The sequence below is a fragment of the Chlorocebus sabaeus genome, chromosome 7 (assembly GCF_047675955.1).
Source record: "Chlorocebus sabaeus isolate Y175 chromosome 7, mChlSab1.0.hap1, whole genome shotgun sequence".
NCBI lineage: Eukaryota > Metazoa > Chordata > Mammalia > Primates > Cercopithecidae > Chlorocebus > Chlorocebus sabaeus.
In genome coordinates, this window is record NC_132910.1 from 7345574 (window position 1) to 7371525 (window position 25952).

General features: G+C 36.5%; 1 protein-coding gene across 16 annotated transcripts in view; it reads right to left on the minus strand.

Annotated features, from left to right (window-relative positions):
* Positions 1 to 25952, minus strand: part of ADGRL3 (adhesion G protein-coupled receptor L3) — an 846373-nt gene that overhangs the window by 244837 nt on the left and 575584 nt on the right. For all 16 annotated transcript variants that reach the window (XM_037989342.2, XM_037989350.2, XM_073017343.1 and 13 more), the window contains one exon: positions 13692 to 13772. In XM_037989342.2, the coding sequence (XP_037845270.1) occupies positions 13692 to 13772 (81 nt within the window). The remainder of the gene's footprint in view (positions 1 to 13691; positions 13773 to 25952) is intronic.

Sequence of the window (25952 nt, forward strand, 5' to 3'; positions counted from 1 at the left end):
AACTAGTGTGGGAAATGGAGGGGAAAGAAGGGAATGGAATCTTCGGAGAACAGAAGGGACAGGAGGGAATTCTGTAATAAAATTTTAAGGAAAGGTCACACCAGTATGATTGGATGTACCTCTCTCTAAGTCATTCTCCATTCCGTAGCTAGAGTCATCTTTTAAAAATGGAAACCACAGTATGTAGTACTCTATGTTATAAACCCTTCAGAGTTATTCACAGCTTTTAAAACAAGACCATAACTTTCTTCATGTCTTACAAGACCCCACGTGACTGTGGTATGATTTAGGTCCCACCTAAATCCTCTGCCTATATCCCTACTCTCTCCTCTTATTATATTCCAGAAATTAGCTTATCCATTTATTTGCCTACTTTTTTGTTTATTTATACTTTCCTTTGTCTAGAATGTGTACTCCATGAGAATAGAAATCTTGACAGACTTGTAAACTGCTCAATCCCACAAATGCCTGGCAAATATGAGGCCTTAATTAGTCTTTACTTAGTGAGTAAATTAGTTAACATACTATAAATTTCCTACTTCAGGGCCTTTGAACACAGTATTCAACTGTAATCATGGACAACTCACTTTCATTCTTCATGCTTCGGCTCAGTGGTCACATCCCTAGAGTGGCTTCCTTTGACTAACCATCTTATATGTCTTTTATGGCTATAATAATGATCTCTTTATAATCTTGACTGTTTAATCAATAATTTTTCTATTGTTTAAATCTCCCACTACAAGATAAAGTCCGTGAGGGCAAAAATCTTTTCTCTCCTAGACATTCACTATTGTACAGTCACATCAAAAATTAATTTGATTTAAATTCAACTGTATGCATTTAAAAAAAGTTTGAGAAAAGATTCTATTTGCCATTTTACTCAGTAAGCACACAGCCCAGAGCGAGTGAGGAGCAGTGATCAGGTGCCCTCTATGCTGTCTGTGTCTCTCTACACCCCTCATCACATAGGTATCTAGACACCCCGGAGCAATTTTATGACATTTTTAAATTCACATTTTCTAGTATTAAGGAATAACTCATTATTGGACCACGTATCATGGGTAATTTAACAAATTTTTCAAGATCTTTTTTTTTTTTTTTTAGCTTCACTCTACAATTTCAGAATTTAACCCATGCATAAGATGCAACTGCATAAAAAATATTTGTTGAATAGTGAAGGACAGTTGGAGTCCTTAGGAAGAACACAGAGAAAAAGTCATGTGTAGTTTTACATAGACTATAATAAATTATTTGACATATATTTGAGATTTTTAATGTATAGCCATTCACAACTAAAATATGTTTTCATATAAAATTAAAATTGTATCATAATTAAACCAACAGGATTTAAGGAGGATAAAAACATTGAAAACTCAATTGAAAACTGCTTTATTTGATCTTACCATATGTGAGATATACTAAGCTTTTGACTAGAGCAATACAGTATTGCTGATCAATTAAATTAACCAATATCTGTATAGCATTCTTTAGGTTATAAAGCATTTTCACATATAATATCATACTCAATATTTGATACTTAACCTTGGGAAGGAGATTTGCTGGAAAATCTGAGGCACTGTGGCAAAGGTTTTGTCCATGGCCATATACTTACCAAAGTGGGATATCAGGATTAAATGCAGGCATTGGTATTCATGCTGTGTACTTAACATTTGACTCCACCTAGGATATTCTAATGCCACACTTAACAGCAAGGGATATTGTTTTTTGCTGCACTCTTAAAAAATGGAAATAATTGCTGGACCCAGGGCTATCACTAGCAAAGAGAAATGTGCTTCTTGGCATTGAGAGAGCCAAGTGCTTCTTAGTGTCAAGGTAACACTGGTTAATGTGCAATGGGACAAATAATAGCTAAAGTCAATGCTTCCCAAACAGAAGCATATGCCTTTCAGCAGCGAAGAAGAAAAGATTCTCATTCTCCAAATGGTATTATATAGGCTGATGTTGTATATATAACAGTTCCTACCCCTACTGTTAGGGTATAAAAGATCTCGAAAAAGAAGATATTTAACTTCAGGCAATTGACTCTAAGATTAAAATTTAAAATGTAAGGATTACCAAATATAATTTTTGTCATGCATATCTTCTACATCTACTGTCATGTAGGAATTGTTATATTCAAGAAGATTCCCCTGAGTGGCATCCGTGTGTGTGCACGTAGGCATGTGTTATGTTGAGTATGCCAAATAATTTGGAACCTTGCAGCTGTGGATATGCAGCAGGTGGGGCTGAGGAGACTGTTACATTTGGAGGTCAAGGCAGACCTCCTACTTCACCCCCTCAGGCTTTGGTGGTAACAGCCAACACAACTACGAGCCAGTTGTCTGCTCCAGGCAGTAAGCTAATTAATTTTTACTATACGGGTATAAAACTATTTTCTGGTGATAACATAAACATTAACCATTTGGGGGAAGAGAACATTGAAAAACATTTAAAAAAGGATATTTTATCAAATAAAATATGACGTTTTAGTATTTTACAAGATTTAGTACATTAACTTGTATACAATTTGTAATACATCATTAGAACATCTGACTTCTTTTTGCAGTATGATTTTAAATACTTTTTCTGAGAGAAGTAGTATATGTTTATGAAAACAGTAAAAGGTAAAGGGTGACACTAGAACAAAGACGTTTTATGGAAAACAACAAGCACACAAAAAATTATTTTTCACTTGGTGAGTAAATAGTAGATATGTCTTCAAACTACTCGTGTCATATTGTATTAAGATGAATAAATAAGATGATGAAAGAGTTTCTTAAAAAGTACTACACTATGGATAGTCAGATCCTCCCTGCCTTGCTGGTACTGTTTCATTAAGGATGCCCTTTTTTTTTTTTTTTTTTTTTTTTGAGATGGAGTCTCACTCTGTCGCCCAGACTGGAGTGCAGTGATATGATCTTGGCTCACTGCAACCTCTGCCTCCTGGGTTCCAGTGATTCTCCTGCCTCAGCCTCCCCAAGTAGCTTGGACGACAGGTGTGTGCCACCATGCCTAGCTAATTTTTTGTATTTTTAGTAGAGACAGGGTTTCACCATGTTAGCCAGGATGGTCTTGATCTCCTGACCTCGTGATCTGCCCACCTCGTCCTCCCAAAGTGCTGGAATTACAGACGTGAGCCACTGGGCCCAGCCTAAGGATTACTTATTACAGTGTATAGGACTGGGCACTAAGTCGTAGTTCCTTTTCTATACATGAAAAACTGCTATAGCAGATTTTTTTTTTTTTTTTTTTTTTTTTAATACTTAGGTTTGAATCCTGGCTCCAAGACTTAGTATTATCTGTCTTACCTTTATAAAGTTAAAGAACTTCTCTATGTCCCAGTTTTCTCATTCACAAAAAGACAACAATAATTGTCTACCTATTTCATGGGATTTGGGAGATTTTTTGTTGTTGTTGTTGTTGAGACGGAGTCTCGCTCTGTCACCCAGGCTGGAGTGCAGTGGCACGATCTAGGCTCACTGCAAGCTCCGCCTCCCGGGTTTACGCCATTCTCCTGGCTCGGCCTCCCGAGTAGCTGGGACTACAGGCGCCCGCCACCTCGCCCGGCTAGATTTTTGTATTTTTTTAGTAGAGACAGGGTTTCACTGTGTTAGCCAGGATAGTCTCGATCTCCTGACCTCGTGATCCGCCCGTCTCGGCCTCCCAAAGTGCTGGGATTACAGGCTTGAGCCACTGCGCCCGGCCACGGGATTTGGGAGATTAATGAAATAATAATCCATGTCAAGTGCTTAGAATAGAGCTGGGAACAAATAAATGTTCATACCACTCAAAAGGTGATATCTATGGAAAATCCTGAAGAATAGTATGATTTGTTCTCTTTACGAAGGAATAATGAGAGAGGGAGTCATATGAATTATATTAGATTGAACACATGATTTCACAGTTAATTTGCAAAGTAAATGTTAGCTATTATTATTGTCATTATTGACTAGCAATGCCTCAGTCAAAACCTGTGATACTTAGACATTAAACATATTTTTTCAGAACAAGATAACACAGCTCTATCAGCACTTTTCTGAAAGAGACCAAAAACAAAGTAAGACAATGAAAAATAAGCCTTGGAACCTATAGTAGCAATCTTAGGGAAGCTAGGCCAGTGAATAACCTTAGGAGAGAGAACACAGGAAGCTCCATGTGGTAGTTTGGGAGGGGTAAAGTTGAGGGAACTGAGCCTGATCATAGCTACTTAGAGACATACTAATCTCAGTGACTTTCTCTTTTCTGGAGTAGTGCTCAAGGGCAGAATCACCACTGGGGAACCACGGTATTCAATGTGAGCATCATTATCACAGGATCTGCAACCAGTCACATCAAACCTGAAGAAGAATGTTCAGAGCATGACAGTACCAAGCCTTTATTTAACGCCCTTTGAATACTAAGAATACCATTCCATCAGCCGGCATGGAAAGAGAATTTGAACAAATTCTTTTTCCCTTCTCAGTCTCTTTAGAGACCACCAGGACAAATTGATGAACAACCAAATATGAAAAACCATCAAATCATTCTATCAAATCATTCTACTCTCTGGGATAATTATTCTCAGTATGTGAATTATAGACCACAAGGGGCCAGAAAGAGTATGCTAAATTATTTCAAATTATAAAAGTCAGCTTTAAACAAAAACCTATAATTGGAAAGTATGTTACAGGTTTACAAAATCCTCATACTTATTCCTGACAATACTGAATAACAAATACATTTTAGCATTAAATTTAGAATATAATTTTAATTAAAGTCAACACATTCCATTAGTATTATAGGGTATCACGGTATCATGCAAGAACCTAGAGATATGATAATCATGATCATTAAGTCTGAATAAAATAGTAACAGGATCTTTGTGAGACTAATTGAGACAATGTGTATGAAATATTTTTTTCTGTGTTTGATACAAGGTACATACTTAATAAATGGGAATTATCTTTATCGTTAATAATAACAAGCTACACTCTCTGCCTATATCTTATAGGTGTTGACAGTGTACTTTAATAATAAAAATGTTTGGCTTTACAAGTGTAGGAACATAGGAAAAGGGATTTAATTTAATGCAATCAAAGAACTCTGTGATATGCAAGTTTCATTTTTATTCTATTAAGATAAGAGTAGGTATAACTAGGGAATTTATGTTCCCTCCCCCTGTAATGTCTGCTAATCAGATAAGTTAGAAAAGTATCATCATGGAATATTAGAGAACAGGCCTGCAGACTCTTCTAGGAGAATGCCAGATGTGACATTCCTATTTTATTTTAGTCAATTTCAACTGTTTTTATACTTCACTAGATAATAGCATGTGTTAATGTCTCTAATTTGTGATAGTAAATCTTTGGCTACAGCGTATTTCTAATATAGATGCACTAGGCAGGACCATCTGCTTATTTTGAACTTTAAAAAATATTTTCAGTGAGTGGATTTGCTGAATATAATTTAATTTGCACATGAAACTTAATGCCTGGTATTACTCTAGTTCATTGATTATGTGTCAGTTGAACCCTGTTTATATTACTTGGTTTATTTGAGGAAAAAAAGCTAAAAATAATTGTAATTTTTCAAATGTGAAAAATTAGCTTTGTCTCAGAGTATACATTGTAACTGTCAACAGTTAGCAAATGTATAAATTAATATCCAATATTAGACTCCTTATTAAGACCCTACCTGTAGAAAAACTCTACAAAATTCACTAGATTTATAAAAAGTAGTAATTAGTCAGGCATGATGGCACATGCCTGTAATCCCAGCTACTCGGGAGGCTGAGGCAGGAGAATCTCTTGAACCAGGGAGGCGGAGGTTGTGGTGAGCCGAGATCAAGCCACTGCACTCCAGCCTGGGCAACAAGAGCAAAACTCCGTCTCAAAAATAAATGAGTAAATAAATAAATAAAAAGTAGTTCACTGTATTGGAAGGTGGAATATATTCAATAATTGTCAATTTTTTTATATAGCAAAATATTCAAAATATCATCATTAGCATGACATTAGGAGGGCATTTTTTTAGAAGTTAATGTCTTTTATTTTGTTTTTGTAATTGACAGTAATTTGTCTAACTTCAATTGTTAGTGATACTGTAACGAATTTCTCTAATGGATTTTATAATGGACTGCTAAGGTGTCACCAAACTGTACAGGAAAACAACGAAACAGACAAACCCAACATAAAAACAACAAAATCTCAACTGAACGGTGTGTCCCAACTGGTATATGTAAACCTCAAATAAAGTATGCCTCTCCTTAGGATTCTGATTTACCTTTAACACAAATTCCCACCCAATCACCTTCATTGAGTGACTCTGTCTGTAATATATTAAGACATGATTCTGGTGTAGGGCATTTTACACATGAGTAGTTAGGAGGCAAAATAACAGTTGGGAGAAAGGAGAGTTGGTGGGGACATATGACCTTCAGAACTCTAACTTTCAACGAGTCCTGCTAAGAACTCTCATGTACTTATTTACAAATCTGCCATAAAATCACCAAAGCAGTATTTATTTCATTTCCACTTTAGTAAAACTGGGAAATATGCCTTAAAAGCATGCACAGCTTACTTGCATACAGAATTATATAATCAATCTCATTAGATTAACTACAAAATTATAACAAACTTGTTCTAATAATGAAAGTTTTAAAAATAATAGTGCTTTGAGATGAAGCTTCTTTAAAAAGTCCTGATTAATGAGACGTATGGCAAGAAAAATTACTATAATGGTGAATGCTGATTCAGAACCTTATTTTTATTAAGCAGTTTATAGTGAAGGCTGTGACTATTTTTTCTATTTATAGTGACAGCTCTGGTTAATTACCTTGTAATGTATTGTGACTTTAATGTACTAGTAAACTATTGGAATTTACACCCTTATTCAGTAATAAAATCTGTAAATTGAAGAATGCACATAAAGCCATCACAGCCATAAATTATGGGACCAAATGCCATGTACTATCACATTAGATTTAAAGAACAGAATCTCTCAAATTTGCTCATTAGTATATAAATTCAGTGGCTACTTCGCAACTGCAGAGAGTACATTATATTCAAAGGTATTTTGTTACTTGTGACTGTATTTTCCTTTTGATCACTAAGAGCAGGTTAAACATAATTCAAATGAACACTATCAAAAAAGAAACACACTGTGACTATGGTAAACAAATGTAACAATAACACAAAATACTTTTTCCCTAAAAATGTGAGAGTGAAAGTGGAATAAATCAAGGGAATTGAAAGGAGGCAGAATAGTGACCCATGGATTAAAACTAAAATGATTCACAGGTGAGGGGGCAGAAGGGGGTTAGAATGTGACTCTCTCTCTCTCTCTCTCTCCACATATATATATGTTTTTTTTTTTAAAAAATAGAGTTTTAAAGCACAATTTCAAAGTTACCAATGATTATTTTATTGTCTCAAACTCTCAAAGCACAATCACTATTTTAAAAAGTAAGTATCAAGTAATCCAAGATATTTCATATGACAGAAGAATAAAATGGCATAATATCTGAAGCATTCTGTGTTATTTTTAGACTGAGTTCATATTGTTAGGTTGAGTTTCCTCTGCTAATATTTATAACTATGTTAATATATTTTAAATGTTTTTGTTTCATATTGCTAGGTTGATGAATAACAGAAAATTAAGTATGATTTTCCTATAGGAATATAGTCAGTCCATAAACTATAAAAGGAATTAATACATGAAGCAATAATTCCTGATACATTAACATATATGTAGACTGGTGAAATTGCTTCAGGAAGAGAAAGAAAAAGATATAGAGAGTCATGGGTGAATGGAGTAAGGGGAACACCTAGAAATGTTGCTCATATTTTCAATACGCATGAAATTACAGTAGTAAAACAGAAGAAGAAAAGGTAAGATGGTTAACAGGTGTTAGTTTATAGGTAATTCAAAGGATATTGCTATATATTCTCACAGAAAATTACTGGAGATAGAATTTCAATTATTTAAAGAACCTAATTTGTCATATTATATACATTCAAATAAAAATCCATAACATTCAAGAGAAATTCGCTCTCCTCCTCCTCTCTCTCCCATGTCCCTTGTCAACAGATGAGCAGATAGATATAGAGATGTATGTACATTTTGCATGTATAATTTGACTGCATATAAGTATCAACAATAATGTACAATATACTTTTAAATTATAAATAGAGATGAGGGGTTATAGTTGAAAGGAAATATTTTATAGTTCCAAGCTAACGATATTATTATACCAACTCTATCCCATTTCCAATATTTGTCTTTAAATATAAGACAGTCTTAAGATAAATGAATAAGAGTTTTTGTATTGTTACTTGGGTAATTTGTACAAATCTCTTCTTTATTTGTCTAATCAATCTTATTTTTATTTTGAAAATTGCAGGTCAGGGTCACATGAGCTAGTGATTATAACTGCAATTGGATTGAACAATTAATCACAGAACAATTTAGGAGAGTCTCTAATCTGTGCAAGCAGAGAAATGTATATCATTTCTCTGGTATAGCATGTACCTCCTAAATCGAATAAGTAGAATCTATCAGGACAACCATTTTAAAGTAGAGAGCACAATTTGAGGTAGATATCAAGCAGAAATGACTGTAGGATTATGGTTGATATGGTTGGGATCTGTGTCCTTGCAAAATCTCCTGTCAAATTGTAACCCCTAATGCTGGAGGTGGGGTCTAGTGGGAGGTGACTGAATCATGGGGCCAGATTTCTTATGAATATTTTAGCACCATCCCCCTTCAGCCCTGTTTGTGTTATGGCTCCACAGAGCTGTCCTCCAGTCCACAGAATGGTAGGTCCACTGATGGCTTGCACCATGCACCTGGAAAAGCTGCAGACGGTCAATACCAGCTCATGAAGGACTGTGCCCTGCAAAGTCATAGGGTGGAGCTGCCTAAGACCATGGGAACTCGTATCTTGCATCAGTGTGACCCGGATGTGAGACATGGAGGCAAAGGAGATCATTTTGGAACTTTAAGGTGTAGTGACTACCCAACTGAATTTTGGACCTGCATGGGGATTGTAGCCCCTTCATGTTGGCCAATTTCATCCATTTGGAATGGCTGTACTTATCTAGTGCCTCTATCTCCATTATATCTAGTAAGTAACTAACTTGCTTTTAAGTTTACAGCCTCATAGGCAGAAGGGACTTGCCTTGTTTCAGATGAGAGTTTGGACTGTGCACTTTTGAGTTAATGCTACAATGAATTAAGACTTTGGGGAACTGTTGGAAAGGCGTGATTGGTTGGCTGTGTCTCTACCCAAATCTCATCTTGTAGCTGTCATAATTCTCATGTGTTGTGGGAGGGACCTGGTGGGAGATAACTGAATCATGGGGGCAGTTTCCCCTATATTGTTCTCATGGTAGTGAATAAGTTGCATGAGATCTGATGATTTTATGAGGAATTTTCCTTTTTGCTTGGCTCTTTCTTTTTCTTTTCTTTTGTTTTTTTTTTTTTTGAGATGGAGTCTTGCTCTGTTGCCCAGGCTGGAGTACAGTGGCACAATCTTGGCTCACTGCAAGCCCCACATCCTGGGTTCATGCCATTCTTCTGCCTCAGCCTCCCAAGAAGCTGGGACTACAGGCGTCTGCCACCACATCTGGCTAATTTTTTTGTATTTTTATTAGAGATAGGGTTTCACCACATTAGCCAGGATGGCCTTGATCTCCTGACCTCGTGATCCACCCACCTCAGCCTCCCAAAGTGCTGGGATTATAGGTGTGAGCCTCTGTGCCCAGTCTTGGGTCTTTTATTGTCTCTTGTCTGCCAACACATACAATATGCCTTTCACCTTCTGCCATGATTGTGAGCCCTCCCCAGCCATGTGGAACTGTGAGTCCATTAAACCTCCTTTCCTTTATAAATTACTCAGTCTCAGGTTTGTCTTTATTAGCAGAGTGAGAATAAACTAATACAGTGAGCAAGGTGGATAGGAGCTTCACTGAGGGACAGAATGGCTCTCAGGAGACCCAAAGTGGGTAGCTTCTCTCCACAGGCAGGTCATCCTTATGAGTGTTCAGCTCTCAGGAGAGGGGAGACTGTTAATGGGTAACTCCCTTCTGCAGGCAGGTCATCCCAACATCTGTTCAAGTATGGCTGAGTCTGGGGTTTTTATGGGCTCAGAAGGGTGGAAGTTCATGCCAACTGGTCCATGGGCAGCCATGGGAGGGCTTGAGAAAAAGGACCATAAGTTCTCACTCCAGGTCACAGATTCCACCCAGAAGTGGCAGTCCTGCCCCCAGGCTTCAGGCCATCCCTTCCTTGAAAGTGGGGTTTAAACTTCTCTTCCTTGAAAGTGGGGTTTAAACTGGGGACCCAGTCCTTTCAACCCAAGAACCTGTCTGCCTCCTGCCTTCAACATGCCATCCATGGTGCCCAGGCTTTTCATGCCTAGGGAGGTCTGCAGGCCTGTGCCAAGCTACCCTCAGCCTCTTGAACCTGGGATTCCATTGCTGAGCTTGTCGATGTTCAAAGTTTCAGAGAGGGTTGAGGTGGTGGAGTGGGGCTGGGATGTCAGCACCACCCAAAGCACATGCACACCCAGACGGGATGCAACAGTGACCACGCTCGGCTTCAACTTTGCTCTGAAATTGGAGCAGGCACCAGGAGCAGGGAGAGGACAGGGAGTAGGATCAGTCACTTCTGAGCCAGGAGTGGCAATGGGGGCTTCCTGGGTCCCTGATAACTCAGGGATGGCTGGGTCCAGAGCTGCCCGCTAGGAAGCCGCGGCTGCACCTAGGAGTGTAGGGTTCCTGTCCCTTTAACTCAGTAGGGGGCGCCTGTTCCTGGCCCCTGAGTGCTCAGCAGAGCATGCCGCCCTAGTTGTGCCTCCCCTGCTGCAGCTGGCATCCCCTCAGCAGCTGCTCCAGACAGGTCACCACCACCATCACTTGGAACTACAAATGGGAGCCACTGCACCTGGCCATTTATTAGCTTCCAAATCCCTTTATCAGTCAGTTTTTTGTCTTGTTTGATTTTACATTGATTTTACTTTTTATATGACTACCTATGGTACTTTATAAATTGTTCTAATTCCTCCTCTTCTTATATTCATGGTCCTTTGAAGTGTGGCTCCTCAGTCAAGAGACATAATCTATTTCTGCTCTCCTAAATTGAATTTGCTATGTGACTTGCTTTGGCTAATGGGACATCAGCAAATATGACAGTAACATGCTGAATGAAGAGAGAGACCTGTGACCATCACCCTAGAGACATCAGGGCAATTTTCAAAAACATGAGTGAGTCTCCTCCTCTGCAAAACCAACCAGCCTGTTAACTATAAAACACTCAGCCTCAGCTAAGTCAGTGGACATCAACTAACTCTCAAAACTATAATAAATATTTCTTGTTTTAAGTCATTAAGTTTTGGAGTAGATCATTATACTGTCTTATCCATGACCCTAAAGTAGTACTCGTTCTCAAATCATATTGGGATCATGCATGAGGAACTGAATTCTACTGAAGTCACCAACTTCTATTAGTAGGACTCTATCTTTCAAGTTTAGTAGGAACATTCTACTATGGATTAATGTGTCTAAAGCAATGCATTGATTTATAATTCATATCTATTTCTCATGATGAGCAATTATGTCATAAGCATCCAGCTCAGTCCGTTTGTGATGCTATAACAAAATACCTGAGATTGGATAATTTATAAAGAATGGAAATTTATTTTCTCACAGTTCTGGAGGTTGAGAAGCCCATGATCAGGGGCTGGCAGATTTAGTGTCTGGTGAGGGCTACTCTCTGTTTCCTGCTGTGTCCTCACATGGCAAAACACATAAGAGCAAAAAGGACCTACCTAGTTTCTTCCAGCCCTCTTATAAGGTCATTAATCCATTCATTAGGGCAGCACCCTCATGGCACAATCATCTCGTAAAGGTCTACCTCTTAATACTAATACAGTTGCACTGAGGATTAAATTTCCATATGAATTTTGGCAGGGATACAAACATTCAAACCATAGTAGCATCCAAGCAGTTAATCAATATAGAAACCTCAGAGGCATTTCTGCCCCTTTCCCTGTATCTATTCATTGAAATGTCATGTCTCTTCAAAATACTTATCAGATCCTCACATTGCCAGGACACACTGCTGATTTCCCCATCATCTTTTATCTGAACTGCTGAAAAGCATCCTTCTGCCAATCTCTTCTCCAATCAGTTCATCACCTACACTAACACCAGAAATATTTTTCTCATATCTAGAACTGATAATGTTATGATGTAACACCCAACTGACCTGGGGAAAAATAATTTAAAATATTTCATGTTTTTATCCAGGATAAAACACAAACTCCTTGGTATGGGATACAGAATCCATCACAATCTGCCTCATTACATCTCTCTAGTCTTTTCCTCCAGAACCGCTCCCCTTTTACTGTGCATCCAGCACATTTCCTTAAAAATACCTTCACATATTTATGTTTTGTCTCATTTTTCTTCCTTTTCATGGGATTCGCTTATCATTTCTCCTCTCTTTTTCTCTAATAAAGCACAGATGCATCCTTCAGGGTCTATGCTGTCACCTTCACTGTCAGTACCTTAGAAATCATTGAATGAGTTTCCATTATGTGTCAAGCACAGACCCAATGGCTCAGGGAAAAATAATAAATAAGACACTCTGTGCCCTCACAGAGCATACAGATAAGGGAAAGGAACAGGTATGCCACAAAATAAAAGCCAGTGTGTTAGGTGTGTAACAACTGAGGCAAGCACAGGGGGCATTTGGAAAACTGACACATGCACATATGTCCACCCTATCACACAGTCTGGGAAAACTTAATAGGGAAACTAATACAGAGGAGGGCCTTGAAATGTTGGTGGAAACCTATCAATTAGACAAGAAGGGATAAGAGATTCTCAGGAGAGGAAATAGCCTATACAGAAAACATGTTGAGAAATGTCAGAGCTAATGAGTTTTAATTTATTAAGTAATTAATACTGTTGACAACATGAGAAAATATACTGCATTAGTTAAAACCAAAAACTTGACCTTGGAATATCTGATATTTATAAAATTAAAAGTCATGTCCACATATCAGCTTTGAGAAAAAGAAGCATTTTGAAAATCATTGATAAATATTTATTTAAAAGCTGGAGGATTAAATTTGTGTTTAGATTATGATGCAGTAAATGTTACCTTTAATTTTTATTTTGTATGACTATTTACAAAAATCTTTAACTGAAACAGGTAGCATCAACTTAAAAAAACATAATTTTAACACATATTTGAAAAACTAAATGATGTTAATATAAAATGACTTAAGCATAATAAAATATTACTTTTCAGGGGAAAAAATCTGTCAATATGATTTAGATTAAGACATCTTCATGTAAAAAAAAAAAAAAAAGAATTGTACAAAAAGAAGGTCCCAGTAGAAAAGTTAGGGTTATCTGGTAATTTCTAAATCTAAATTGGTATTCAGCTAGTCCTCCACTAGTTGAATCACTATAAATACTCATTTATTGAAGCCATTGTATTTTGGTTTACAAACATTTCTCAGAGAAATATTTCACATTTTGGTTTATAAATGAGACTTGCTTTATCTCCAGATTACTCGCATACTTCATTTTATCCCTGCTTTTTGAACAGGCACTGCATTACAAAATATATAGGTACAACCATCATTGCTTTCATCAAAGAATGAGCAGCGTTACTTTTTCTTTAAATAAAGAAAAACTCACCTTTCACAGAGGGTCTTTCTAGCTCAGAGTCAAGATGAATTGGTGGAGAAATGTATGAAACCTGTCCATGATGTGCCTGCCCTGTGGACCCAAAAAAAAAATTGTTAAGAAGACATCATTCGTATGTCTTTTCCCTTTATAAATTGTTTTTATATTACATTATCTCACTCTAAACTCAATTAATAGCCTACATTAAAGAGTGTAGATATATCTGCCCAAACATAAAAACAATGTGCCATGCAAACATCACCCAATTAAAGCAGTGCTTCTCCAACAATCTGAGTTATGTTTCTTCTTTTTTTGTTGTCGTGAAATTACAAATGTGTTATGGAGTAGTAACTTTATTTATTTTTTTTTTTTGAGATGGAGTCTTGCTCTGTCGCCCAGGCTGGGGTGCAGTGGCCGGATCTCAGCTCACTGCAAGCTCTGCCTCCCGGGGTTTACGCCATTCTCCTGCCTCAGCCTCCTGAGTAGCTGGGACTACAGGCGCCCGCCACCTCGCCCGGCTAGTTTTTTTGTATTTTTTAGTAGAGACGGGGTTTCACCGAGTTAGCCAGGATGGTCTCGATCTCCTGACCTCATGATCCACCCATCTCAGCCTCCCAAAATGCTGGGATTACAGGCTTGAGCCACCGTGCCCAGCTGGAGTGGTAACTTTAAAAACACAATAAAAATGAGTTATAAGAAAAAAAAACTCAAAGCAAAGACATATAAAACAAAAGTCCTTTTTTTTGTTGTTGTTAGATTAAATAAATATTAAGTGGCATATTTATTTGCTGTAAATATTTCTTTCTTATTTATTTATTTATTTATTTATTTATTTATTTTGAGACGGAATCTAGCTCTGTTGCCCAGGCTGGAGTGCAGTGGCGTGATCTCGGTTCACTGCAACCTCCGCCTCCTGGGTTCAAGCAATTCTCCTGCTTCAGCTTCTTGAGTAACTGGGATTACAGACGCATGCCACCACACCCAGATAATTTTTTTTATATATTTGTAGTAGAGACGGGATTTCACCATGTTGGCCAGGCTGGTCTTGAACTCCTGACCTTGTGATCCACCTGCCTTTGCCTCCCAAAGTGCTGGGATTACAGGCTTCAGCCACTGTGCCCAGCCTGCTGTAAATATTTCCAAACTCTCTCAATTTCTGCACCTACCTCAATGAAGATCAGTAATAAACAGTCTGGAGACTGGCACCCAATGTACAAATAACACTTTGAGAAACATTTATTTAGATCACTTTACAATTATGATTAACTTATATTTTACCTTTAAGATTCACCTCTACTACTTGAATACAGAAGTGTTCCTATCTGTATTTAACTTAAAAAAAAAAAAACAAAACAAAAAACAAAACAAAAAAAAACCCCACAATTTAAAAGGGAAGTAGATGGATTAATTCTGTGTTCCTTGCAAAACATTTTATTAACTAACACACAAATTTGTAATACACTTTCTATTTCATGAGATGAAAGCATTAAAGTGAATTTTAAGGTTAAGATGCTGATTTGAAAAATTGTTAGCTTAAATGTAAAAGAATTCTCTAATTCTCAAAGTAGCCATAGTTTGTATACTGATAATAATAAGCAATTAGGATTCTGAGGCAAGAAAGCATAATTATAGAGTCAGTTCAATTTCTAAAGCTACTTTATATACAGAAGGTGTGACTGGGAGTGGAGGACCCACTACTTTCTTTCTACAATGGGAATATGCAGTTATATATTTCACACATCTACCATAGCAATTTATAGGGTTGTTAATCTTTTTTCCTAAACAAGGAAAGTTAATGATACATAGATAATGATAACAATTGGAGTAACCTTCCCATTTCAAGTAATATTCGACTTGTAATAAACTCTGTTGATTCCTCTTATGAGGCACATTTCAAATAATTAATATGGCTCCCTGTTGATAGTAGCTGCCGTTGCTCCCAGCATTTTCCTGGCTAACAGCAGAGACAGTGGAGAGACTGTAATATACAGAGTCCCTCATAATGGTAACTAAGAATATTGCACATTCACTGGCCATGTTTCAGTGGAATACTAAAAACATTATTATAAAAAGAATAAGACACCAATTGTGTACTGTTAGCAGTCCATGTTCAATACTGTTTATTAAGAACTTCAGATAATCTTAATTATAAAACCACCTCTTGACCTATGTAACATATTGGTTGCAAAGACATTTCTATTCTTCTGGCCCTGTGTCATTACATATAGATTGGTTTGAAACTTTGTAGATCTTGTAAATACAAATAATACATTGCTTTCTTTATATTGGCTCAAAATAACCTTAGCATATAGAATAATATTGATTTTCTGTTTAATACCGGAACATAACTTTCGTCACCTAAGACAGTAACCACAAAACACTCACACATACCTAATCTCCTTTCATCCAACCCCCATCACTATGTACTTTGTTAAAATACGAGCATTTTTAAACCAAAGAATAGTGGCAATAGAGAAAAGGGAGGGTAGCTTGCAAATTAGTTTTGATTATATTTACTCTAGGTAAAATGATACATTTGTATGGAGATTTTTATATAGAGAGAGAGAGACACACATACACTCATATATGTATCTTAATGAAGCATAATTCACATACCACAAGCACCCATTTAAGGTATACAATTCAACAGGTTTTTTTTGAGACGGAGTCTCGCTCTGTCGCCTAGGCTGGAGTGCAGTGAGTGGCACGATCTCAGCTCACTGCAAGCTCCGCCTCCCGGGTTCCCGCCATTCTGCTGCCTCAGCCTCCCGAGTGGCTGGGACTACAAGTGCTCGCCACCTCGCTCGGCTAGTTTTTTGTATTTTTAGTAGAGACGGGGTTTCGTCGTGTTAGCCAGGATGGTTTCGATCGCCTGACCTTGTGATCCGCCCGTCTCGGCCCCCCAAAGCGGTGGGATTACAGGCTTGAGCCACCGCGCCCGGCCAACAGTTTTTAATATATTCACAGTTATGCAAACACCACGACCAATTTTAGAACATTTTCATCAAAACCAAAAGAAATCCGAAGTTCATTAGCACTCACTCCTCATTTCCTCCGAAGCCATCTCAGCTCTAGGCAGCTACTCATCTACCTTCTGTCTCTGTAGATTTGCCTATTCTGGACTTTTCATATAAATGAAATTATAAAAGATATGTTTGTATATTTTGTGATCAGCTTCTTTTACTCAACATAATTCAAAGAAGCTCATCCATTGTTGTAGCACAAAGCAGTACTTTACTTCTTTTTCCTAAATAATAGTCTATTGCATAGACATACTACATTTAATTTATCCATACATCAATTGATGAACATTTAGAATCATTTCCTCTTCTTGACTATTGTGAACAATGCTGCTTTGAGCCTTCATGTGCAAATTTTTATATGCATTTTTCTTGGATATATTCCCTTGAGTGGATTACTGTGTCATATGGTAATGTTATATGTAAACTTTTGAGAAATTGTTAGATTGATTTCCAAAGAGGCTGTACTATCTTACTTTTCCATAACAGGATATAAAGGTCCCAATGACATGGAGACATTTTGAGGGTTTTTTGTTGTTGTTGTTGTTGTTGCTGTTTGTTTGTTTTTAAGGTGATAGTATAGTGAAGTCAGCTTTGACCAGATTTTGAAATGATTAATATTATGACGACTGTAAAATCTGGGAAAGGACCAATCTCCCTGAGTACAGAAAGATAAATCAGAGAATTTGAGCCAGAAATTATGTCCCCATTGAGAGGATAGAAGGAGAAAAATGATCTAATGAACAGAGAAACACACACAAAAAAACTTTTGTTCTGAAATGAAAACGCGGACTCTCCACTGTCAGGTATGCCAGATAAGTAAAAATTTCAAGGGCCTGCTCAATAAAGCCCAGTGCTGTAGTAAAAATCAAAAGGCCATTATGGATTCTGGAAAAGCCTTTATTTTTCTATCTTCAATCTCTTTTTCAACTTTCATTTAATTTCTATTTTATTGAGAAACGCTGTGCAATTTCTACTAAAGTTCAAATAGAAAAAGGACTTGACCAGCATTTGGTACAGGAAAATGCTCTTCTCTCTTTCTACTGTCAATACTTTCCCTGTACATCTGAGCATAGAAATACTTTATAGAACTATGGAACTAGGACGGAGAAAGACATTTGATAGCTTATATTCCAGAATCCACATTTTAGAATGAGAAAACTGACATCTTGAGAAGTTGGAGACTTTTTCAAAAGTCAAGTCAAGATGGTGGTTGTCAAGAGTGATGTCAGAGGCCGGTTAGAAAGCGGATGCTTTACAGCTAGCCTGCAGAAAACTGCCAATAATCCTCATCCTCTTACCTCTCAAGCCTCACTTAGAATGGCATTATTTTCAAGGTGTGTGGGGCATAATGCTTCATGTGTGTTGAGACATTAAAAATATTGAGAGCTATTTATTTATGAAAATATGCACATTTTTCCCCATAAGGCTAGGTTTACAAACTAGAGGCAGTTTAATTTAATGGGTAAGATCACGGCTTCAGAAGCAGGAAGTCTGTGTTGTTACCCAGATTTTGCCACTTATTAGTCATATAACCCAACTAGTTAAGTAACTATCAAGTTGCTTCACTTCTATGAGTCTTAGTTTCCTCATTTGTTTATTGAGGATTATAACAGCACTGACCTCATAGGGGCATTTTGAAGATTAGAAGAATTTATACGTAGGTAGTAATTAAAACAGTGCTTAGTACACTGAAAAGTACTTATTAATTTTTAGCTATTATTATTACTAGAAGTTCGTTCTTTTGTTCATTAATTCATGAGGCACAGGTGCCTTTCTAGGTGTCTGGCATACATACAACACCATAAGAAATGAGAGTCCATATTCTTATGTAGAGTGAAAAGAAAGCAAGCAGTAAACATAATAAATATATGAATTATATCATATGTGCAAGATGCTAAGGGCAATGGGAGCAACCTAGGTTAAAGGGTATCTGGAGTGGGATGAGCAGTTAGCAATTTTCAATAGGGTGCTCAAGGAAGGCCTAATTTAATTTCCATGAACAGCACTTACAGAGTTTAAGAGATGACAAGAGGTAATATCTGACTTTTATGAGAAACTCTAAAAGGATAAATGCACAGACAAAGGCTCAAACCTAATTTTAATAAGTAAGACTTAAAGAACTAAATATGCTGCTATCAGATGCTTTTCCTCTAACCCATTTATTTCAAATTCTTTGCATATTTATAGAAATATTAATACTGTCACCACTGACCAATGGATAAAAGAAGATATCAATACACCATGAAGATATGCAATTGGGAAAATAACCACAACTTTCTTCTAAAAGGAAAACCACATTTAACTACCATAAAATCCTCATTGATTTCTACAGTTATACCATTTTTCAACTCAACTTTTTGCCATTTTCTATACAGTACTGTAAACAAGTTGAATAGTTGATGGTCCTCCAGGCAGATTTTATGCCTTTTTTGTTGTTGTTGTTTGCTTTACATTTTTCAACTGTTGATCATGATTATTTTACTCTAGAGATATGACATTCCTGCTCTTTAAAGACAATAAAATGGATGCCACATTTTTACTCCTGAGGTTTTTAATAATATTATCATTTTGCTTTTATAACATTTTGGATGTTAGTAAGTTATATCTTTCTGCTCTACTACAAGAATAACTCCACATGAGGAAGAGGGAACCCACACCATACTACATTTAAAAATGGCATGTGGGATTTTTCTAAGTTTTAAAAACACTCTGAAAGTAGCTCTGATCCTCCAAAAGAAAAAAAAAAAAAAAAAAAAAAAAAAGGAAAGCAAGCCTGATTTCTTGTTGGAAATAATCTCTACTGCTGAAACAAAACAAAACAAAACATAGGTCAATGTGTTGTTTGTGTTGATGGAAAATTGGACATGCCTAGCATTATAACAGCTTGAATTTTTTTTTTTTCTTCAAGTTCCACTCTGACTATACCCATCTGCATTTATAAAGTCGGCTCTCAGGAGATGATGTAAACACCAGTCAAAAGTCATCATCAACCAAAAATTGTGTAAAGTCAATTTGATACCTATCCTTTTATTCTGGTTTCTTTTTTTCCCCCCTTCATCTTAATAATCCTACAGATTTGCAGTGAATTTAGTAAAGTATGAGGTAGCAGAGAAACAACTACATGCTTGATTTATCCTGGACATAAAGTCATTGATGGAGGTGCAAAGGTTACTGATGGGCCTCTCCCTAGTGGATATTACTTGTTGCACAGAAAACATGGAGTACTTTGAAGCCAGGTAACTTTGTGTTTGTCTGTGTATTCCATTTGGCACCTGCTCCCACTCTGTGGTCGGTATTAAGGATACCATAGGAACACTATTCCTCTACTGACAGATTTCAGTCTAGGTGCAGGACTAAGCAATTACAGGAAAGTCTGATACGTACCTTGATAAGAGGAGAGAGAGAAGAGCATAGCGGTGGCACCTAACTGAGGTAAGTAATGGACAATCAGTACCTGGAGAAAGCTGAGATCTGAGGGAAGAGCATGTCGTAGTCCAGTGAAAGACTGGGGCAGTGTAGGGGGGGCAGGAGCAACATTTTGAGTGGATGTCTACAGATCACAGGAGTGAGAGATAAGGGACAAGGACCCACATGCCAAAAAGATGACTAAGAAAGAATTAAAACTTCAGATATGTACTCATAAAAAAAAAAAAAAAAAAAAAAAAAAAAAAAGTACATGCTTATCACCCAGCTTAAATAATCAATTCTGGGCTATATTGTTTCATCTTCTTCCTATGCTGCTTTCCCCATCCCAGAATATTCTGAAGCAAATCCAGGACATACAATTTCATCTATAAATTATTTGAAAATGCATCTGTAAAACATAGGGGGTTCTTTTTTTTTTTTTGAGACTGAGTCTCGCTCTGTCGCCCAGGCTGGAGTGCAGTGGCACGACTTGGCTCACTGCAACCTTCGCCTCCCAGGTTCATGTCATTCTCCTGCCTCAGCCTCCCGAGTAGCTGGGGCTATAGACGCACACCACCATGCCCAGTTAATTTTTGTATTTTTAGTAGAGATAGGGTTTCACTATGTTGGTCAGGCTGGTCTCAAACTCCTGACCTCTTGATCTGCCCGCCTTGGCCTCCCAAAGTGCTGGGATTAAAGACATGAGCCACCACGCCCAGTCTAGGGGCTTCTTTATACCATTATGATACCTACAAATTAAGAAAATACATTTTGTAAATGAATTTAGTGTGAAATTTAATATAGCTATTGTTAGCAAGAAATCAACTAATCCGAAAGGGATGAAAATCTTTTAGCCTGCAGAGCATCACTTGGTCCTAGTGTTGAAACTACATTGTAGCAGGATGAACTGCAGACAAAACTCCCTAGACACTGAGTTAAAGAAGTAAGGGGTTTATTTGGCCGGGAGCATTGGCAAGTCTCCTGTCTCAAGAGCCGAGCTGCTGGAGTGAGCAATTCCTGTCCCTTTTAAGGGCTCACAACTCTAAGGGTGTGTGTGTGAGAGGGTTGTGTGTGATAGAGCAAGCAGGGGGTACGTGACTGGGGGCTGCACGTACCGGTAATCAGAACAAAACAGAACAGGACAGGGATTTTTACCATGACTTTCCATATAATGTCTAGAATCTACAGATAACATAACTCGTTAGGTCAGGGGTCAATCTTTAACTACCAGGCTTAGGTCAGGCAGGCCCAGGCCTGGTTTCAGATCTGGTTCCTTGATTTAGGGTCTGGTTCTTAGGTGCCGGGCTACCTGCCTTTAGTTTAACTTGTCTTTCTTTTTCTGATTATAAAACAATATAAAACAATCTGAGAGGATCTGTCTCACTTCTCTCACATTGGCGTGAGAAATGCTTTAAATTTATGATAAATTTCAACTACTCATAGATGCACAGGGAAATCTATTTTATAAAACCATACAGATGCCTTTCTTTCATAAACATGAAAAATAGACTTGGTGTTTAAATGACAAATGTTAATTTTGAAAGCACCATTAAAAAATATATTCCATGAAGTCTCAAAGATCTATTGTAGCAAGCATTACTACAAAAAACTTAAAAAAAAAAAAAAAAGTTAGAGCAATTAATTTTTGCAAAGATTGAGCAAAATAACACCTCAACACAAATAACAGCAAAAGAGAAAAAAATGTGAATGAGCTTTCACTAATTCCCTCATTACTAAATTATCATTTGGACAATATGTAATGTGTGCCTACTATGTGATTGATACTAAGTACTGAAAATAAACTGGTGAACCCTTAACTCTTGAAACTTATAATCAAAAATATAAAATGATTGATTTCAATTGAGAAATCCATTTCCTAAAGGAAAGGAAACCCAATCAATATGGGTGTGACTCACAGTAGGTGTTTAAAAATGCTTATTTTTATTACTTCTTGTTTATAAGAAAGACAAAACTAATCTTGATAACTGAGAAGTAAAATCTCTTTGGGGTGACTCAGGAAAGACCGGTAGAGGAACAAACACAAAGCAGACACTGTGACTATGAAAGACAAAATTATCTGTCACATTTATACTCGCAATTCTCGTGTGATATTTGAAAATATGATTCATCATATTATATAGTACTTTTGAAAAAAGAGAAAAAGATGAGGCATTTCCTGTGACATTTTATTTATGCCAAAATTTAGATAAAGGGCATAATTTATGAATTTCTTGAATCTGTATTTTTACTTATAAATCAATTCACCTATCAAAACTTTACATTAAAAGAAAGTACCAATTATTTAACCCTTTTCAACATGCAGCCTAAATAACAAATTCCAAGAAAACAAAAATGATGACAATGGCTCTATACTCAAATTCTGTTAGGAAAATTTATTTAATACTTATAATTTTGTATGCTCCAGGTATTGTATATTAAATAAAACAATACTAATAGCAAATATGTGTTTATAATGTATGTATTACATACAAATACTTGCTATTTATATTAGCAGGTGTGTGTAATATAACTTACATATTTTATTTATATACACTATATATCTTTTGTTTATATATAAATATAAATACACACACACAAACATACACACACACAACTTGGCTATCCACAAATTCTCCTAGAATTTCTAAAATATTTTAACATTCGCTATATTTTTAAAGACAATGAAACCAAAACATCCTTTCCCTTTTCTAACTTCCCTTTATTGGAAGAGTAACCTAAATGAAAACATTCAGTGATGACTAAATAGGATGAATCAGATATAAAACTCCACGAGGGTTGGAAGTATCAACTGCAGCTCCTATGTGTTCTCTGTCATCCTAGGACCTACTAGAATGTCAGACATTATAAGAGCTCAGTGTATTTCTGGTGAAAACACATATGAATGACATAAAAAAAAGTAAGGCAAATGTTAAAATTGCTATATTTCAAATCATAAACAAGAGAAACATTGAAATTCTGGAGAAATTTCAAAAGTTAAAACAAATTCACACTGCAACTAATTCTGTTTAATTGAGAAGTGTTGCAAATTTGATAACGATGTTAACTCTCAGTCTACCCATTTTCTAGCAGAAAACATTCATGGAGTTCTTAAAAAGGCCTCTACGAAATGAAGGGTATAACAATTCACCAAACAGTGATTTTAACCCAGTGCCCTATGTAAAGTAGCTATTTAAACATACTCTCCTAACGTACTTTTCTCAGTTTTATTTTTCCAAAATAACATAATTATTAGGTAGGGGGCAATTGTATCATTATAGTAAACTATAATATGAAAAACTTGGATTAATTGGCACCATATTTCTATTATTCATCTATTTAATAGAACTGAAAATAGTTGCTGGTATAAAGAAAATATTGAAATTATGTGTTTAGGATAAAGGGTTATGGTGCTAGAAAAATAATATTAGAATTATTTCAAAGGAGAACTAGCAGGAGAAAATTTGCCTCTAGAACCACAGAAGCGAACAGCAAAACCATAAACCAGGGAAGTCACAACAAAGAGGTTTGTTCCCTAGAGGACAGATCCAGGAAGTTGGCCTGCTGTGCTTATGTTTTTAAAGTTCTGCTTTAAATCCTATCTTGGCATGCTAAGAAAAACATAATGTGGTAAATTTTCTTTTCCTCCCTGCTGATAGATCAGAAAACATTCAGTAGCACTAACTCAAAAAGCAGAATAAGAAAGCATGTTAAAGGCGCAGGTGACAGACCCGGCACAGTGGCTCACGCCTGTAATCCCAGCACTTTGGGAGGCTAAGGAGGGCGGATCATGAGGTCAGGAGATCAAAACACAGTGAAACCTCATCTCTACTAAAAATACAAAAAAATTAGCCGGGCATGGTGGCATGCGCTTGTAGTCCCAGCTACTGGGGAGGCTGAGGCAGGAGAATTGCTTGATTCTGGGAGGTGGAGGTTGCAGCGAGCTGAGATTGTGCCACTGCACTCCAGCCTGGGTGACAGAATGAGACTACATCTCGAAAAACTAAACTAAACTAAACTAAACTAAACTAATGAAAAAATAAAAGGCACAGGAAACAAAGTTCATAGGTGGATTGCAACAAAATGCTAACACCTCTCCCCAACCCCTCCCAGCAAGGAAGGCTCTAAGATACAAAATGTAGTAGCCGGAATTTGACTGAAAAAATGTTATCAATGATGAAGTGTGACAATATAGATCTCAAAGTAAAAGCTATTTATCATGTATTACTCTCAAATAATGGCCAATAGGCATTCTTCGTATCAGCTCTTGAGTCAGTAGACCTTAAAGAAGGCAGATCTATAAGGGAATCAGAATGAGGTCTTTCAATACCAGAGTCATAATAAACTAAGTGTAGCTCAACTTAGTTGAGAGAAGACTGAAAAATTTTAAATATTCCATTATGGCTCCAGTGTTCAAAGAGTTCTTTACACCTATAATGATATGGTTAAGCAAACTGATGAAGAATCAGAGGAGGAGGTTTTTAGCAGAATATCTATAAACACTTGTGTGTCCAATTAACTGTTCTTATAAAGAAAAGAGACAAGGAGACTCTTATTTTCCTTATAATTAGTTCAGAATCTTCTCTTCCTTTTCATTAATCCAAGTGATCTATGAGAGGATCTGCCAGGAAGATGGCCCAGCAGGACTTGACAGCATGTCAGTTAGCTGATTGCGATCAATATATGCCCCCAAAGACCCGAATGCAGGAAGTTCCTTGCAAATGTATTGCAAGGCTTATAAAAATGGGATCAGAATGACCTAAGTATAAAGAGACCAGATTGGCACATACAGAAATTTAAAAATATGGATATTCTCCCAGGATGATGACAGTGAATTTTACCACCTAATTCTTTTCAAGATAATTTAAAATGTATCATTGTATAGAATATAACTGCCTGTAGTGAAAGTTTGACAACTCCCCTCTGTGTGCTAAAATGCTGTCACCTGGGAAATTTGAATTCTTTTTGCAAATTGTTCATTTTTGACAGATTTATCCTACTTTTATGTTTGTAGCATTAATCAAAGGAATTTGGAAAAGTCAAAATTTAGTTTTACATTCAAAGAATAGGAGGCATTATTAGCATAATTTGGGGGTACTGGGTATTTATATCACAGTTGTCTATAAAAAGTAAAAATTGTCATAGAAGGGAAAATATTTACAAAGTAACAGTAGAGAGCTTGATTGATTTTAAGACACTGTGTATTAGACTTTAGTAGAAATATCATTTCATAGGTATAACATATTTAATAGTTTTATGTTTTCTTCTTTAACAGATATCTTAATATTTCTAAAACGGTCATTCCATTTCATTATTTCAACTTAATGTAGGATTAAATGAATCACTTGATTCCTATTATATTTCCATTTTGGTTTCCTTTACTATATAAAAAATATCATGACATTTCAAGGTAACTCTTACTAAAACAAAGAAAGAGAGAGTGAGTGAATGAGTGAGAAAGACGTCATAGTGAAAGACCAATACAGCTCTATGTCATAGATGAATAGAGCTTTCTCTCATATCACAGACTCCAAGATTAAATATTCAGAAAATGTATGTATTAAATCAGATCTGTTTACCTAACAACATGCACCAAGTAATACTCATTAAAGTTCGGGAGAACACCTGAAACGGGGAAAGGTGGAAGAGGTGACTTTAATAGACTATAAAAATTCATAGTTTTAGAATTTCAATATAAGCTTCAAACAAGGCTCAAATAATTTTTCCACATAACTCTTGTATGAAAAATCAAGCACAATCAATTTCAGATAATTTACTTTATGCTTAAACAAAAAAAAATTTGTCCATTTAAATGTTCACTGGGCTATGTACTATCATTGGGGAGTTT